A 19,507-nucleotide genomic window follows, 5' to 3' on the forward strand; every position below is an offset into this window, starting at 1 on the left:
ATCGGTTTAACCGAACACAATTTCATTGCATAAAAAATAAATTTCTTATTCTTGATTAGGATTCTTTTAATTTATTTTCCTTTTTAGTTTAACACTTTTTAACTTTATTAAACTATTATTAACTTAAGATAATAAAGATAATTCGGAACTTCTTACGAAAGTTTACTATTTCTTACTCTCTACTTCTATATATAATATTTTAGTATGTTAGATACCTTAGGGTTCGGTCGGTTCGGCTTGGGCGGTTTCTAGAAACCCAAGCCGAAACCAAACCAAATCGATTTAAGTTGTGCGGTTTTACGGCCGACCCGAGTCGAATAGTGATCGGTTTGGCCCAAAAATCGATCAGTCTGGTTCGACTTGATTTGGTTCGATTTTTGCTCACCCCTATTCTCCTCAACCCCATCACCATTCTTTTGAACTCCAAAAATGGTCGTCAACAAACAGTAATTACGAACGATCTTTAATTTTGGTTTAAAGTAGGAGGTGACCAATGCTTACCACGATAATCAGAGTGTGATTCATTTGACCAAAAACCAAAGGTGTAATAGTAAGTTTGTTGAGCTTTAGACCTCTTTATTATGTTGGTGGGCTTTGGGACTATTTCATTTGTAGTTTAACTTCGACATGTTATCATGCTTATCACATCTTGATGATGTATCAATGTCTTATAATGACTAACGTAAAACGTTGTCTGTTTCAAAAAAATTAAACACATTGATGTCAAGTATCATTTATCAATGATTGGAATCTACAAACGTTGAAGACTCTTTCAGGGCAGACCTTTATAAGGTAATTGCGACGATGCCAATAGGTGTTGATTTTTTGTGGAAGACTATGTATATACAAGTGAAGGTGGAGCATTGTTTAAAGTGTCTTGAATATGAGTAGATATCCAATCCGGTTTGTGACACGCAAAACCGTTTCCAGAAACAAAAATTTTGGGCCTTATCTTCAGGCTGCCGAAGCAGTGTTGATCTATGTGGTCTACGCGATAAGACTTCAGTTTATAATGCGTATCCGTGGATATTTCAGAATTGGAAAGAGAGGCGGTGAGATTAGGGTTTCTAGTGAGCTATATAAACTGAAATCTATGAGATATCCTTGTTTTCATACATAGTGGAAATCGTAACGTCATTGTTGACTGTGGAGTAGGTTTAACAAACCGAACCACGTAAATCTTTTTGTGTTATGTGTGATTGTTTACTTTCTTTACTGTTTTTCTTATTGCTTGTTCATCGTAATAACAACGTCATGGTAGGGTCCACTCCTAATTAGATTATGTGTCATCTGTTATAGGGAGTATTTGTTGCTTTGTTCGTCACCGGAAAAGTTAGAATTCGGTCTATAATGTCAATTGGTAGATCACCAGTTTGTTGAAAACAATAATTACATTTTGCTTTCCATATTTGCCATAATGTGACTGCGAATTGTGAAATCATATTCGAATTATTCAATGTTTCCATGATAAAGTCCAATCCGAGAGGGATAGTATTTGGGTCTAGTTGACGTTACAACAGAACGGTACATTTCCTTGCAACACTACAATAGAGTAAGGCATGCTCCATTATATTCAGAGTTTCTTATTGAATGCGATTTAATATATTTATTAACCTACAAATTTTTTTTTTTGAAAGAGGTAAATACGAGACTGGTTAACAAATAAGTTAATTACAAAATCGAGAATCACATATATATATATATATATATATAGGTGAAGGAGATGTCATTCGATTTTATCGGATATTACAAATGATGACGATCATCAAGTCCGATCATTTAGGGATCATAAACTAATTACGATATGCGACTTACTCGGATGACTCGCGTCTAACAATGACTGGATCCCGTAATGGGTTACACAAAAGATTATCGACTCGATCAGAAAATGTGACTGGAGGGAATGGGATAAAAGTACACGGGTTAGATCCAACTAAAAGTATCCAAAAGGTCTCATTGAGAATGGTCGTCATGGCCGACCATAACTTTGGGGAATCTCAAAAATGATTTCTAGGTTTTTCTGTTTTATGATCCTTTTAGGAATCTTATTTCGAATAGAATTCTGACTTCAAAAGTTTCTATAAAAGGACATGGATTAAACAAAATAATGTAGAAAATTCTCAGAAATTCTGAGTTTTTTTAGCTACATTGGCAGTAAACAGAACAGAGAATCAATTCTAAAGCTATCTATCTACTCAAAGAGAAGGAGTTCTCATCTTGGCCGCTAAAGTAGGATCAAGAAGGGTATTAGATTCGGTTTTAGCTAATCTAAAAGAGTGGAAGATCAAGTCAATATATTGGGTGTCTCAAGAAGAGAAAATTGCACAAGTGAAGCTCTAAATACTTGAGAGAAAGCAATCAAATTAGTCCGAGGAATAAGCGAATTAAGGTAATTGTGACTTTACTCGTTTATTATTAGTTTTGACATAAGGTCAGGGCAACCTAATGTTAGGTATAGAATATTAGAGATTCCGCTTAGAACATTAGATGCCACAATGTCCAACAATAGGAATTTCAACTTTGAAACCAAACGAGAAGTGTTATGGGCACACAAGATTTTCGTACTTTGCCCACATACAAACAATGGCACAATCTAAATTCAAACTTTTAAAACCCACACATACTCTAGTACATACTTGAAAAACAATTCAGCTTCCTCTCCATCTTCACTTTCATCACAGTCAACAACCACCACCATCTCTCTCTCTCTCTCACCCTCTCTCTCTCTCTCTTTTTCCCTGTCTCTCTCTCTCTCTCTCCTTCTTTCTCGGGTTGCGACTTCATTTTAAAACTCCATTCAAAGGATCCTCCGTTAAGGGTCTCGAGATTTCAAACAGAAGCCCTCCCTTTGGCTAGGTTTTCATTTGAAAGGGAGCTCCTTCATATGAAAACCTCAAACTGCAAGAGAGTAACACTCTTTACCTTCTCTCCCTCGCTCCATTGGGTTACCCCTCCATTTAAAACCCCATGCAAAGGGTCCTCCTTATAGGTTTTCTAAACAAGCACTCTCCTCTTTATCAAGGTTTTCATGGAAGTCGGAGCTCATTCGTCGAAAACCTCCGACCGTAGGAGAAAACCACACAAAGAGATATAATGAAGACGAAGAGAGATAAGTTAGCTGACGACTTAGGTTTTTTTTCTATCTTCCCTTTAATTTTTATTGGTGTGTTTAGTGATTGACTTGATCATACCCAAATCAATCAATATTTGTGTGCGCGTGGTAAAAAAAACAATGTGTGCCTATAAATTTTCCAAGAAAAACCATAGACTTCCTCTTAGGCCATGCTTCTACAATTTAGCAACATATCTTGAGGTGGGTCTGATGACACTAAATCCCAACAGAGGGAAAGAAGAAGATCCTTGGTTTCCAATTGGCCCATGTCAAAAGCACTTGGGAGTGTTTTTACAGTTTTACACTGAAGACATGGGTGCTTATAGAATTTGCCTACAAGACAACTCCCAATAAATTGCCCCATTACCTCCATTTTAGACACCAAATGAATCTATATCAAAACATTATTTTGACATCTAGGAACTAAAAACTGGAGCCAAATTACAATGAAATATATCAATGTAATTTATAAATTGAACACCAGTATCATAATTTGTGCAAGAGAATTTAAAACAACATTTCATGAAAACAAGTCTATGTTCAAAAGTATTAAAAGAAAAAGTATAGCAGTACCAAACGATGACAATAAGATATAAGTTCGATATTACCAACTGTACATTAAATCTTTTTGTCAGAGGCTTAGAGACCGAAATTGCAATTATTTATCTGTCAGAGGGTTGAACTCCGATCCCCTCAAAACTTTCTTTATTTCGCATTGCTACCTTGGTCCCATTAGGTCTGTAAGGAATGTGTTGGTATTCTATTATTAGACAGAAATCCACAAGCAATTGCTTCCAACGTTCTCTTCGTTAATAATCGGTTTCTTGTGATCTGCCTACGAGCAACCACACCGAGTTGTTTTTCTCCGCTATCCACGTTATTAGAAGGTAAAGGTGTATCTTTTGAGCTTAGATCACTTTGAGTTTCTTTCAACTCGATCGTATATGGTTCATTGGTTTTCAAAATCCGACAAAAGAAGTGGTGGATTTGGTATGGGTCATTAGAATGACTGTTTAGATGTTTGTCGAGAGATCAAAGTTCTCAGTGCAGTTTTCTTTGACCACACCCTCAATAGTATAACCTAGAACACCTTCAATTGGAACATTTTTGTGGGATAGACTTATGTCGCACACGTCATTGTCGCTTATACTAGACCCGCCTATAAATGGGCATCACATTATCTCGGTCCACCATCAACAAATGAATTATCTCTTTGACGCTTGCCTCTTCTTGAGAACAAGCAGTCAATCTCTGTCTTATTGTGACAGGAGATAAGTTGTTTGCTTGTTCGGGATTCTTCTTCCGTGTAAATTGGCACCTTATCACCTTGTTTGGTTCTTCTCGAGCTTACCTCCATGTGATCCATAAGGCTTCGCAAAATTATATCGGTGTTATATGACTCGTTAGTTTGAATCTTTTGCTTCGAAATAATAACTAAACTTTTCGAAGATGGAGGTTGAACAATCTCAACGTACATAGCCTCTTCAGGTATTGAAGAATTAGACCCCCCTTGGTCGGTTAGTACCCAATCCGGGTAGATCTACTGGGGCATCGAAATTGTCCTCATTTTCACTTGTGGAGCTTGAAGGGTTAAAAGTATCAGTAGTATCAAGCGGTAATCTTCTCCCTAGCTAAACTTTACCTCTTGGAGATATTTTTGTAGTCCCTTGACATGCTCTATGTAGGTTGTCATTTTGGCATCTCTTGTCTATTAGGTGCACTGCAGCTGGTTGACCACCAGTTGGGAGTCAAACTTGACATTGAGGTTTTGGATTCCAGTCTTTGTTGCTAAGATCAGTCCTGCAATTAAAGTTTCTCACTCTTCTTCGTTATTGGTTGCTTTGAATTCACATCTTACTACTTGACGGACTAGGTTTCCCTCAGGAGAGGTAAGGGTGGCACCTAGTCCAACTCCATTCGTATTGCTTGATCCATCTACTGACAAAGTCCACTGTTGATTGTTTGTTTTACTTAGGCACAATAACTCATTTTGATCCTGCACGAAAGTGTTAGATGCAAAATATACAATGAAGTCAACTAATACTTGATATTCGATGACACTCCTTGGTTGTATGATATTGATATATCTGCCCTTCTTAAAAATGATTTTGTAAATTCAAAATTGACCCCCATTTATATTTGGGTTCCCGAAAAATTATAACTATTTTAGAATAAACTAGGGAACCAAAATGGAATTCATTTAAAAAAAAATTAAATACACCTCATCTCTCCTCTATCTCATCGCCTCTCTCGCCACCTTATAATCTTCTCCGGCGAAGGTCGCCGACTGACAAAATTTTTCGACGACCTTCACACTTAACTTTTTTCTCAAGTCTCTCACTTTTTTTTCTTCATCTCTCTAATTTATCTCTCTGTTTCATCTCTCTCTTACTACCTTCTATCTCTCTTTTATACAACTCCGACGAAGGAGATGAGCCCCTTTGTCGGAGAAACTAGACCTTGAAGGTCTGGTTTGAAATCAGATTTTTAGTCTGGTTTCAAACTAGACCGAGATCTGGCTTCACCAACCAAATCTCAATCTGGTTTGAAATCAAACTGGAATCTGGTTGATTGATACCAGATCTCGGACTGGTTTATCTGGTGAAGGGGCAACCCCCCTTCACCGAAGCTATATTGAGAGAGATTAGATAAAGAGGGGGATTAGAGAGAGAGATTAGATAAATAGAGGGATTAGAGAGAGAGATAGATTAGAAAGAGAGAAAGATTAGATAAGGAAAGAGATAAAGGTAGAGAGATAGAGAGAAATGAAACAAAAAGAAGAGGGAGCGATTTGAAAAAAAAATTGAAGGGATGGAAAATTTGACCGGCTGACGACCTTCGCTGAAGAAGACGATGAGATGGCGAGATATGATGTGAAGGAGAGAGGCGATGAGATGGAGGAGAGAGAGAGAGGGGAAGAGATGAGATGTTTTTAATTTTTTTAAATGAATTCCATTTTGGGCCCCTAATTTGTTCTAAAATAGTTATAATTGTTTGGGAACTAACCTAAATTTAAAAGGGGGTCAACTTTGAATTTATCAAACCATTTTTATAAGAAGGACATATGTGGAAACAAAAAAAAAACTAACCATAAAACTTAACTGACGCTGTTAACCAAAGAGGGTAAAATTTGAATTTACCAAAAGCATGGGAAAAAAATTGGTCACAAATTAGGGGCCAAAAACAAAATAACTTAATTTAATGTCATCTCTTAAAAGAATTGGTAAATAGTATGGGCCGCTTGGGATCAACCGGGCCGCCGCCTGGCCCGTGTCAGTTACCGATCCTGGATTAGGCCAGGACATAGTCAACCCATGTTGAGGGCCAACTTATTTTCTGACGGATCGGACCGCCCAGACCTTCTAAATACCACTACTTGAGAGGAATTATAATTCTCGTAAAGAAAAATATATTACATGTACATGACAATATTCACATAATTTTTTTTGTACTACTTCACAGTACTTTTAAAGAAAAATATATTTCGCCCTTTCCTTTCTCTTTACCATCCTTCTTCTCGATCTTTTTGTCTGATTGTTCTTTCTATCTCTAGAGTAGTAGAAGCACTTTTATTGACTTCATTTACATGTCTTTGTTTTGAATAATTATGAAGATTATCAATTAATGAGATAATTGAGTAGTAAAAACGTGACAGATCGGAAAAATGAATATCCGACGACCAATATTTGAAGCTTCAAAAGATTGAGTTTAATTTATTTTTCTAGAGATCGATCACATTATTCACAGATCTCATTATCAATGCTCTTATTTTATCTCTCTCTCCTAGAGAAAATTTTCAGTTAGACCTAAGTTCTAAACCGCTAGATATATCTTTAGAACATTCTGAACTCTTGTTCTTATGCTAGATTTGATAAAGGAACGGTGTAAATCTCTTTCCCTTGGGTTCGAGGCATTAATTGATGAAGTCTTTTTTTTTTTTTTGGTGCTTAGCTCTCTTTTTCATTAATATTAATCCATAAGATTTTTATATTCATAATCATAATTTGTTTTCTATGAAGAGATGATGGAAACCAATGTGTACGTGTAAGAATTTAGATGAACAACTTAATTTGTGTGCTTCAAAAAAAAAAACTTAATTTGTGTGGGAGGCAAGCACCTCTTATTTTAGCTATCTATGTCTTTAGTCTATGTTTCTCTCTTTAATGATCTAACCTCACGGAGGTGTACATTCGTATCGTGTAGTTTTTTTTGTTAAGATTTGTATTGTGTAGTTAGTATTACTTTGTAGTTTACCAAAAAAAAATTTATCTATGTTAATTCTTATTGTATTTTGAAGTATGGTTCAAACATAAATACATTTGGATTTTCAAATGAAACTTTTTGGAGTTTGAATTCCATATGATTTATAATTAAAGTTTGTCCAAATAACACGTGGCACTTCAGTAGGATGCAGTTACATATTGGAAGTATGTTGTACAATACAACAACATAGTATTTTGTCTCTTATGTAACTATAAACGTTCACACCAACCCACCTTGCCTACAAGTATCATGACAAAACTGTGATGAGGCGACCCTCGAATGAAAAAAACACACTTACACGTGTGGATCATTACAACACGTGTGTGAAAAGTTTATTGATGACGTCACTTGATATGAGTTAATCACACTGTCATGAACAATTAAAAAACGAAAATGTTAAAATCACAAAAGATTTTAAGAAAAGAATTTACTCAGCTGATGTGGTGGTTGTGGTTTGAAAGTTTGACTAAATCTAAACCGTTGAGAGATGAATATCACAACCGCCACATTAGCTGGGTAATTTTTTTTATCAAAATCTTTTGTGATTCTAGCACTTCCGATAAAAAAGATCTATTTGTACAATTTGATCATTTTATTGTTTGAATTTTATCATATTTAGTCTTATACAAACTATTGTTTCTTAGTCGATACTAAGTCGTTGACATTGTAGACAAGCATTGAGCCATTCAGGTAATGAATGCATATGATATGGGTAATGTAAAGAAACATATGATCTGGGTGATTTTGTTCTAGGAGAGGAGAATTTATCTCTTTGGTCAATATTGAGATCTTTAAAACTAGTAACAGAGTATATAATATCTTAACATTGTATCTATGTGCTTAATATTTGGCCCGACTTCCTTCTCACAAATATAGTGATTTGTATCCCCTATATTTGCATTAGAATCAAGGATTAGGCCTCAACTGAAGACGTCTAGCACTATGTGGGCATTCTACCCTAAACTATAAGATTATTATTTCTTGTTACATCATCTATGCATACATCCATGCATGCAGCCATAATTATGGTTACACAATTATGTGGTTGTACTAGAAAATGGTTATTTTGTGAAAGTCCACCACTTCGTGACCAGCTCCCTGCGAAACCCCATACTTTATCAAAAATATCCAAAAGACCTTCTTTTTTAGTTACCGTTAAATGTTTGTTACTCTCTCTCCTCCATCTCATCACCTCTCTCTGCGACGTCATATCTCTCGCCACATCATTATCTTCTCCGATAAAGTCGCTGACCGGCCAAAAATTTCGACGATCTTCATACTTTAAAAAAAGTCATTTTTCTCTCTCTCTTCTCCGACGAAGGTTGTCGGCTTAAAAATTTTTCGACCGACGACCTTCAAACATAATATATATATATATATTTCTCTCCCCTATCTCTCTCTAAACACTCGGCGAAGAAGGGAAAGCTCTTCGCCAGAGTGTTTAGAGAGAGAGAAAGGAGATAATTATTATTTTTTTATGTTTGAAGGTTGCTGGTCGGCAACCTTCGTCGGAGAAGAGAGAGATTAATTTTTTTTAAGTATGAAGGTCGCCAGAATTTTTGGCCGGTCGACGACCTTATCGGAGAAGATGATGATGTGGCGAGAGATATGACGTGGCGGAGAGAGGTGATGAGATGGAAGAGAGAAAGAGAGTAACGGACATTTAACGATAACGGAAAAAATGGGGCCTTCTGGATATTTTTGATAAAGTAGGGGGCTTTCGCGGGACGCTGGTCACAAAGTAAGGGGCTTTCGGGAAATAGGCGTATAGGTGCAACCTCAAACTTAATAATTGTCAAGGGTTTTTGGGTGGAGTTGTGGAGGCTTCTCTAGAAACAAAACTCCATACTTGTTGGGTTTGGGTCTGAGTGTCAAAAACAAGGACATTATCAGTAACTTCTGAGTGTTGCTGCTACTAGTGGTATCAGATACGAAGGCGACTCGTTTCGGAAGATGGAGGATGTAATAGTCCTATATCGCGTGGAGGAGCGTGGGGTAGCGTCCATAGCCTACGTAAAATGTTCCAGCTCAAGCTTAGTATGTGTAAAAACCTTTTAAACAAGATCATAGTCTTTAGCGAATAAAACCTCCGTATACGCTTGGTCTGTCAAAAGTGTGTTACACTCAATATTTGAAAACCCTACTCATATCATATCTCTGCTCTGAGAAATTTGGGATGCCCCAAGATCTTAGATATCTTGGGGATTTTGTAAGTAAAGCCTAATAGATATCACATTAAATGACAAGATCTTATATGTTCAAAGAATAAAAATAAAGGAATTAGGACTAAATATGTAGGAGATCCAAAACAACAAATGAATTCCAAAACTTTCTCTCCAAACTAATTTACAACTTAAACCCAAGTAGTAATTGGAGTCTTTTTGAACCAACACATCATTGAGAAGTACAGGATCAACAAACTTCCAAGAAATGAAGTTTGAAGTTTGGTGTGATTATCAAACGTCCGTCAAGTTTAGATTCTAATCATGTTTCAAAAGAGGAAGAATACCACCAAAGTTAGATAACGTCCGTTACTTTAGACGTTAGTCATTTAAAAAAAGTAACCAAGGAAAAGTTAAAAGACAATCACAAAAGATTATAAATAGAGGTATTAAGACCACCCTTTCACTTGCAACTCCCTCTCTCTCTCTCTCTCTCTCTTCACTTTATATTTCATTTTGGGTTTCAGCCATGAACTTACTTTTCTTTTCTCTCTCTATACTCATCTTCATGACAATATTGTCTTCTCAAACCTAGCTAGAAATATCAAAGCTAGATTCTTCTAATTTGTTTCTTGGGAATTGAATTTACTCTTTTAGTTGATTCATTCTCATAATTTACGTTTCTTTTTTCAGTTTCTTGATTGCATGGCCGTTTAGTAGATCCATAATCTCTCTCTCTCTCTCTCTCTCTCTTGGGCAGTTTGATCAGGTTTTTGAGATTAATTTATTCCATCATCTTTAGTTGTTTTATTTTCTTCATCTTCTTCTTTGGATTCTTTTGCATGTTCATGCAATACCCAATACTTCTTTCATTTCTTTGGATAAGATGTATAGTATGCAATACCAGAGTTCATATGATCTAACAGAAGTTGAACCTCATCATCATCATCATCATCATCATCAATTCAGAGAAATTTTGTCTCCGAAGAATTACCGTGCTGGAAATATTAGAAATTCAATGTACGAGTCTGATGAATTTCGCATGTATACATTCAAAATCAAAAGATGTTCGAAAATGAGAAGTCATGATTGGACTGAATGCCCATATGCTCACCGTGGGGAGAAAGCTAGACGTCGTGATCCTCGTAAGTACCATTACAATGGTATTGCATGTACAGAATATCGATTAGGAGACTGTAAGAAAGGTGAATTATGTGAATTTGCTCATGGGATATTTGAATTTTGGTTACACCCCTCAAGATATAGAACTAGGTTATGTAATTCAGGTCTCTTTTGTAGGAGAAAAGTGTGTTTTTTCGCTCATTCTGTTGAACAATTAAGACCTGAAACTAAGTATAAAAGCAAGTCATGTAGCAGTTTTGAGTATAGAAATGTTGGAGAGAATTCTATTGGTAATGGGGTTGAAATGGAAATGGAAATTGTGGAGGTATCTAAGCCATTAGACTCATTGAGAAATGGGTGTAATAATCCTTTTATGGTGACAGAGAATTGGGATATTTTAGAGACATTGAAGGAGTTGAAGATAGATCAAGTTGATCATCAAATGAGAAGAAATGGTTTCAGTTGTGACGTGCCTGCGGATATGATGCCAGATATCGGTTGGATTTCGGAGTTGTTGAGTTGATGAGAAGAACAAGCTCGGGAAACCCGATTCAGTCAAATATTATCGTCTTGCGATGCTCTCTAATGCAGGCAGAGATGGAGGTTCGATTCTTAGCGATGAGGTTCATAGTCTTGTTTAAAAACCAGGCTAACCTTTGTAATGTTTGATAAGTTGTAGTAGTAAATCTAAGTTTTATGTAAAAAATCTTTATTGAGTTTCATGCATTAATGTAATAAGGCTTGCAAAAGTGTTATTTACTTTCAGTTCCAACCATGGATAAGGTTGACAAGATTCTTCGACAAGTTTAAAGATTGGGCTATTGGCGAGATTTTAAGCTTCTAAGTATCAACGTCTTTTCTCATCAAAAAAAAAAAGTATCAATGTCTTTTGGACGACGAAGGCTTCACTCAGAACATAAATCTGTATCTGTTGGTTAGGGCTTAGGTGACAGAAGCAAAGACAATATCAATAACTGCTACCACTTAGATCGTCATATGATATCAAAACCATAGATATATAGCTCATCTGTATGGGTGGGAGAATGTGATAGTACCCGAAGCATCCCAAACCTAGGCTAGAGGTATGATTCAAGCTTTAGTTAGCGTTGCGGATTCTTTTTGTAGGCTTGCAAAGCATTTCCTAGGAAAAAAATGTACCATTTGTACTTAAGGTTTAGGTAACAAAAGCATGAACAATAGCTATTAGATCTTGGATCATGATGTTGTTACTTACCTAGTAGGTGCCTTAGGTCGATACCATTAAGGGGCCAAGTCTCATATTGATGTTCACTTCCCACCACGTTACGAACAGTTTAGGTGTACTTCCTTAGCTAAGCAAAATTATATAACGGCCTATTTCGAAGAACCTTAAAGGAGACTCATGGTGGAAAATGTAAAAAGGTCTGACTATTTGAAGCTTCCATTCACAAGGTTTGTCCAATTTGGCCTGTGAGGAATTTATTTGGTAAGGATGCAATAACACTTTTAAAAGTGATCCACAACTATAGATGGAAAACCCATACGCTCTATTGTTGGAGAGGAACACGAGCTTTGAGACCCATACGCTTCTAATAGTTGGATCTGAAGATTCTCGACGGCTTTTGTACTTGACCACCCTATAAGTAGATTAGAATCTTCGGAAAAATCGTTGCATAACTCTGAAGTTTGTAGAAAATGTTGTCTTTCACAGTTCACACAAAGATTTTTTATTCGTTTTACTCCAAACAATTCTTTAGGAAATGAGATAGTAATTGCAAAACAATACTATACGAAGAAAACGATTTACATGACTAGGAAAAATCCTTCAGAGTTCTTATAAAATATTAGCTATTGAATCTTCACCATTTTGACTCTACAAGAGGAAGTAATAGTATAGCGGCGAAATGATAAAGACCCGGGAGAAGATGTTTGGTTCGAAGGCCATTGCTCAGCGAATTAGAGCAAGATCAAGGCGCCTCAATTTATCTAATACAACTTGTGACTAGGTCAAACCCCAATACAATAAATATAATCAAATCCAACAAACATAGAATTCAACAGACTAATTTAGCTAGTTCTAAGTAGCTCATAAAACCAATCTGATACAATGATCTTAATCAAACAAAAGGAAAAATATAGTCGAATTTTATCTGTACTGATTATATGAAAGTAACTTAAACAAGTCTCAAAAGTAATCATAAGCCAGAACATTAGGCCTCAACTTTGTATCATAAATACACCAAGCTATAGCGATGATTTCCAGTACAGATTTAAATGTAAGGAGTTGTAGTAGGCGAATGAGACAAATACCAGAAAACTTTGAATTAAGTTGAGAGTATCTCCGGGAGTAGGACTTTACCATATCGAATAGGACCATCAGGTTTCATCATTAGAAAATGACCCCATCGCCTTCCATTAGGTGAGCCATTTCCGACAATTTCATAATCATCATCAAAAGGTTCGACATTTATGTCAAAGAGAGGCCTTTGATTGCGAAGAACAGCAACTACAGGAAACAAAATATCAACATTAACATTTAACAAGCAAGAATGCATACAATTAAGACCTTTTCTTTTAAATTCAGACCTGAAACCTGACTCGAGATCTAAATCAACTTCAGTTAGACTTTTAGAAGAAAAAAATCCTGACTCGTCTAAAAAGCTGACGAAGGGTGATTTTGAGCCCATTTGAATGAGACAAGAATAAGTCTGAATTAAGAACAAATTGTCTGAAATGACTGGTGTATCTCTGACCCGAACAAGTCAGACTCGATGTATTCAAAAAACAAGTTCTAGACTCAGATAATTAACAAGAAAAAACACTGTCGTGCGTTAACGAAGGTTCATTTGCAAAATACCTGCATTTTGTTCCTCAGCCGTAAATATAACCTTCTGCAGGCAATCTGTTTCTGGGAACATTAATAGGTTCATGGACCTTAACTCAAGCTTAAGAGGTGTATCAACTCGTTCGAAATCATATCGGTGTACCCAATTCTCAACCCGTTCGGGAACAGAAGGTAATATGAGTTTCCCAACATTAAGGGAACGCAGAACCTGAGAATTGTACAAGGCATTAGAAGTGAATTGAAGCATTATGAAGAAAGTTAAAATAAGATGCATAAATGAGCGTAATTAGTAACCCGAACTGGATTGATTTCTCAAAAGAAATCAAAATCTGAGAGCAATATAAACTATTTTTTTCATTTTTGAAGGTATCATCATATTCAAAAGTTTTTGAATGGGGGGAATGAGTTCGTAGTTGGCTGAACTAATAACCGACTCAGAACAGAAGATAGTCAAATACTATTGTCGGTCCGTTCGGTTGGATCTTCATTGTAAAACACATTTCGGAGTATAAGATATGAAAAATTCTAAGATAATTCTAAATATGAAAGAGGGGGAATCAATTCATGAATGAGTTCGGGATTAAAGTAAAATGTGAAGTAATAAAACTTACCGATTGGACTGCATATATAAGACAGTGACACATCCCTTGACGCCTATACATAGAACGGGTCCCAATGAAAGGCATCTGCGCAAGCTTAGTCCCGTGAATCCTATTACAACATGGAGTTAGTATAGAACCAAGCAACCAATTTCGATATATACTATTTTGCTTTCTCATGATTAGTCTCGAATGATTGAGAAAAAGAACAAACTCTTAATTTAATCTCATTATTTTTCGACCAAAATAATTGAAGCTCTAGAGGTACTACCTGATTGATGCTGCTGCAACCACTTCATCACCAATTTCTATAACCAATGTGTAAAACTGAGTGAAGTTGAGCCGGGGAAGACTCGATCTTCATAAACAAGTAAAGATTAGTCAAAGAACAAGCCCCACAAAAATGGCATAAAAAACAATATTTGAAAGCAATTTACTTACTGACGGTTAAAGATTATGTATTCGAGCACATTTAGTCCTGTTCGTTTATCAATTATAGGCTGAAAGCATTCGCGCATAACTTCAAGGGCTACTGCAAGTTTGGAATTCCGCTGCATCTTCGTGTGCAGTTCACTGAAGGAATCAGTTGAATCGTGATCTGAACATCGAAGAATGGACCAGGTCTGTCCAGGTTGTAGCTCATGTTTCACTCCAATCATATTCTTCAACTGCTCAAAGAGCTGAAAAAAGTAATCGGATGGTTACTAAAACGAAAGACAATGACGAAGAAAGCTGAAAAACATTACTAAAACAAACTGCATATCAAAAACTAGTTAAAGACGACAACACTTAGTTTTATTAGTACCAGTTTGCAGCTTATCCCACAAAAATGTAAACCCTTTTCATCAACAATAGTCTGCTCAATTCGCTCGCTACAGACCCCGTGATCTGCAAAACAAACGATTAATTAAGCACATTGTTCCGAGTTTATTAACAAACAAAAGTCAAAATTCAAGAGTTCTTATAAATATTATGAAGAATCGGAAACTAATATGATAATAACAAACAAAAATACGTACATTTTTCCTCACACTGATGGCATGTAAACCACGCTGCGTTAGTATACCTAGGGTTCCCACAGAACTTGCATAGGCAGAGAGGACAGTACCAATCCCCAGCCGGCAGCTTACCCTATTGCCATGAAACAACATTAGTTAGCTGCAAAATTCGCCGAGTGACTACTAATTTTTATACCTTTATAAACTAAAAAAGCTATAATAAAAACAAATTACCTTAATCCCCAAGCATTCTTTATGATAAGTGGATGGACAAGAATCACAACAAACCAAATTTCCCCCAATTCCACAAGTGATACAAGTATCGTCATTTCTGTCTCCGGTTCTAACATGGAGATCTTGATCATCGGTTTGTGATTTCTTGTTAATTCGATTCCACACTTCTTTTTGACATTCTAACAACGATGTCTTTTCATCGAGAAGAATGTTCTGATAAGTTAGCCCAGTACCACACCCAGCATGAGCTTCAAATTCTGATATAGATACTTTACTATTACAGCAGCTACAAATGATCCCATTTCGAGTAATCTTGCCACTCAAGATACTCGTTTTCGAAATCCAATCCTTATAATGAACTTTTGAGTTTGATGGAATACAACCAGAATCAACCAACCACGATAATGTTGTTCGTTTAGTTGATTCTTGTTGATTTCTTCTAGTTTTTTCTCTTGGAATTCGAATTATGGAACTTATTTCCTTTGGGTCTGGTAATTTTCTTCTAGAATTACCAGATAACTTTCTTTTACTACCAACAGTAAAATCTTCATCTTTGTCATCCTCTTCATCTTCGCTAGAACTCGACATTGGATCAGGATATTGATTTTGGGTCTGATTTGTTCTTCTTCGTCGTCGTCCTGAACTACTTGATTCACCACAGATAGGAGATATCTTCACTGAACCATCTCCATTTTCAGCACTGTTAGAACCAGTCGAACCGATTGTACTCTGAATTGATTGAGGTTGAGAAGATTCTACAGGATCTGATTCAACCATTCTTCTTTGGGGTTTTACCTCCTTTGTGCTCTGATTTTTCCCCATTAGAATACTGAAATTTGATGCTTCTTCTTCTTCTTCTTTTCCTTCTCCTTGTATAAATGAATCCTTCTGTAACTGGAAAAAGAGATCTGAAATGGAAGAATTATGAACATAAAGAGTAAGATTTTCAAGTCAGATTCTAAGCAAAAATGGTTCAGATTTGGTTTTAAATTCTTTCGTTCCATTCTAAATTGGAGGTTTCTTTCCTTGCTGAACCTAAAGGGTTTCAAAAGATGTTTCTCTATCTCTCACTAACATCAATTGGGGATGATAAGGAAAGGTTAATGGAAGAAGCTTTAAACCCTAAATTAAGAAGTTGACTCAGCTAAAACCCTAGACCTCAAAGACCCAATAGAAAGAACAGCTTTGGATCGAATGTGGCGGTTGAAACAGTTTTGACGGTTATCCCCTTAGGAGTAGTCCTATAGGGGCCGCACCACTTTACGCAGGCGGATTGGTTCAACAAGAATAGGCACAAATAATGGGAGATTGGACAAACCCACAAGGGATATCAGAACTTTCCTTTAAGTTACTTAAATAACACAAATGCTATTTGGTCTTAATTTTGGACCCGACTACGGACCAGATGATGATGTGGCCAACTCCGATTAGTTAGTCTATTTCTCTTGGAACCAAATAACATTTTTGTCAAAACAAACTACCAGGGGGCCTCACCATACTGGGGTTTGGACTATCCATAAGTTGTTTATGGCCCCACATCTGTCTTTTTGGGGTTTTAAAATGTTAGCTTTTGATTGGGCCAATGTTTGAAAAAGATCGTACTTTTAGGCCCAAACTCAACCGGGTAATGAGAAAACAATATCGATGTCATAATACTTTTAACTATTCACATTGTTTCTTGGTCTAAAAAAAGTTCAATTCCTGGTGATTACAATCGGACCAGTCTTACATATATCGGGTTATCCTAAGAATCTTGAGGCTTATTTGGGCTTAAAATGTCGATACAGGTTGTGAGGTGTATCGGAAGTAAATCATGACTCATAAGCATGGAAAATTTGCCAAAAAACGAAGAGTTGATTTTGAGGTATCCGCCATGGATTGGCTTAATGCTCAAGATTGTCGTGCTTCAGACATGCATTAGAGGATAAAAAATTGTATTACCGTCACCGCGATTTAAGAAAAAAATCCTTAACACAATTACTTAACTATTAAGATTGATGAAATTGGTTTCTAATATATCTAAGGAAAATAGATCTCTTTTGAATCCAAAAAAAATCTAATCCGCATTTTCTCATGAAAATGCGAAAGAAATAAGGGAAAAGAAGATAGAAGAAAGAAGATCGATGAAAACTCAAATATTCATATCATCTCCATCTTTTGGTCCATAAATCTTATAATTTTCGAGAAATTTGTATTTGAATAGACGGAAGATCGATCGAAGAAAAACTAATTAAGAACAAAATCAATCTTCCATCTGTATACTTAGATGGCTTAAAACACAAAAAGAGGAAGGTCATCAAAAGAGTTGGTATACATAGGATTATAGGAATTGAGTTGTTAATGTGGAGATGTTACCTCTCTTACCTTGGGAGTCTTGATGGGGCAGTAATAGAATGAGTCCTCCTCAGCAAGACAAGGCTGCCTGTCTATCTTTTGCAAGACTATGGCTTCTCACTGCAATTCTATGACTCTCTTCTACTAGGCTCTCTTTGGCATTGAATCTTGGGGATTTGGGCCTCTTCAAGGTTTCTCTATATATAGACAAAAGTTTTTTTTCACAAATTTATCAAAATGGTTCTCTTGGTCCCGTCGCGCAAGACGACAAAGGAGGTTATAAATATTCACACATGTAAATAGTTATTTTTATTAAATTTGATATTTTCTACCAAAATTAGTTATTCGTGTCTATACCATTTAAACCAGTACATAGTATGATGAAAAACAGCGTGACTTACAACCAATCCTATTTGTAACGTCAATTCTCCTAGTGCTTTTAAGACTGGTAAATAATGGTTTACAAAATGTCAAGACACTTGGTGGTTCGTGTTATGCCCAATCGGAATTAATGTGAACAATACGAGTAATCCAAGACAAGCAATAGGAATAGTAAAGAACAATCAAGAACACAACACAGAGATTTACGTGGTTCGGTTGACGAGACTTACTCCACGGCGATAATGGCGCGATGATTTCCACTATGATAAGCAAACAAGTTTACACAAGAGATTCGTGAGATTGTGCTACTGATATCTCTTTAGGGTTTAGTTTATATAGCCAGTAAACCCTAATCCCACCGCCTCACCGACTCTCTACAACCGACTCTCTCTACAACCGACATTATACACGGATAACACTAATCACCGACATAAGCCTAGCTTCCGCTTTCCAGCTCTGTCTCGGAGTCCTGCTCTGCCTCACAGCCCTGCTTCGCATACCAGCTCTATTTCAGCAATCAGCTCCGCTAACGGGTCCAAAATTCGAACAGGTTGGCGGGTCGTAAACCGGGTTCGATACCAATCCATATTCGAGTCACTTCTAATAGTTCGGGATGAATCACTCCCTACCAACCTCATGTTACTACTAACAGTTATTTATAGATCGGATAAGGTTTTATTTCTCAGTTTCATCCTATTTTATTAGCAGGGTTTCCTACTCTAACGATTCATTAACCACCTGTGCAACAAATACCTTTGGTAGGCAATAAGAAAGATAAAAATGTGAAGTGGTGTCGGCCAAGGACTTCGACAGACAAATTAGTAACCTATAAAAGGTTAAGTGAAATAAAAGAGAATGAGTTAGTGAGTTAATATGCTAGTGGTATCACCATAGTCACAATTGTTGATCCAAATGTTTGTCAATTTAAGCTGTCAATAATGCGCCAACCCACTTACTTAGGCCACACGTGTTAGAACCTTGGATATGCACGAGAGCGACTTTGATAAACCCAACAAGGAGGTGGATGACAAGAGCTCTGTCACCCGACTCCCAGATAAGGAGGTCGACACAAGTCTGCTAGCCACCTTCATAACTTAAATGGCCAACAAAAGGGTGGATCCGAGTCAGCTCTGTTACCGAGCCTTGGGACGGGAGGTTTGTATAAGTATGCGACACCTTGAGCTCTGCCCTGGCTGAGAAAATATCCACCCCGAATACTCTGTCCCGATGAAGAGTGAAACGAATACCCAGAGCAACGCCTCATGCTTCATGAAAGGTATGGCTTGCCTCTTTAAAATTAGAATTATTTATTACGTATCTTCTGCTTATGACTAACCATAACAGATAATGAAAATATTTAGTTCTTCTACTTCTTAGCATCTCCACACTCTGCTTGGTAGTTGGAGAGTCGTATGAAGGCAAATATTGGACAACCTTGATCAGTCAAAGAAATCAATTTATCGACTCTGGTGGCACCT

General features: G+C 36.6%; 2 protein-coding genes across 3 annotated transcripts; one reads left to right on the forward strand and one right to left on the reverse strand.

The window, feature by feature from the left end:
• The first annotated feature begins 10,423 nt into the window (after positions 1-10,423).
• On the forward strand, positions 10,424-11,182 carry LOC147536859 (zinc finger CCCH domain-containing protein 54-like). Its single transcript, XM_086642708.1, has one exon. The coding sequence runs from the start codon at positions 10,424-10,426 to the stop codon at positions 11,180-11,182; it is 759 nt and encodes a 252-aa protein (XP_086498834.1).
• A 1,485-nt stretch (positions 11,183-12,667) lies between these two features.
• On the reverse strand, positions 12,668-17,818 carry LOC147536860 (increased DNA methylation 1-like). 2 transcript variants are annotated; one of them, XM_086643333.1, is made up of 9 exons: positions 17,679-17,818; positions 15,315-16,222; positions 15,102-15,213; positions 14,888-14,970; positions 14,524-14,762; positions 14,354-14,440; positions 14,095-14,194; positions 13,496-13,691; positions 12,668-13,144 (listed from the first exon to the last, which is right to left on the reverse strand). In XM_086643333.1, exons 2-9 carry the CDS (start codon positions 16,134-16,136, stop codon positions 12,963-12,965), a joined length of 1,821 nt encoding a protein of 606 aa, XP_086499459.1. In that variant the 5' UTR covers positions 16,137-16,222; positions 17,679-17,818; the 3' UTR covers positions 12,668-12,962. The 2 variants fall into 2 exon arrangements, with proteins under 2 accessions (XP_086499459.1, XP_086499457.1); XM_086643331.1 differs by having other exon boundaries at positions 17,670-17,818.
• Positions 17,819-19,507: the final 1,689 nt, after the last annotated feature.

This window comes from Eschscholzia californica, unplaced genomic scaffold (assembly GCF_041429995.1).
Source record: "Eschscholzia californica isolate CP2 unplaced genomic scaffold, dmEscCali1.0.p SCAF_5, whole genome shotgun sequence".
Classification (NCBI taxonomy): domain Eukaryota; kingdom Viridiplantae; phylum Streptophyta; class Magnoliopsida; order Ranunculales; family Papaveraceae; genus Eschscholzia; species Eschscholzia californica.

Coding starts and splice junctions, on each gene's coding strand:
- LOC147536859 (XM_086642708.1), top strand. CDS start 10,424: ATGTATAGTATGCAATACCAGAGTTCATATGATCTAACAGAAGTTGAA.
- LOC147536860 (XM_086643333.1), bottom strand. CDS start 16,136: ATGGGGAAAAATCAGAGCACAAAGGAGGTAAAACCCCAAAGAAGAATG. Junction 14,195..14,353: donor GTTGCAGCAGCATCAATCAG/GTAGTACCTCTA, acceptor ATGTTGTAATAG/GATTCACGGGACTAAGCTTG. Junction 13,692..14,094: donor TTATATATGCAGTCCAATCG/GTAAGTTTTATT, acceptor TACAATTCTCAG/GTTCTGCGTTCCCTTAATGT.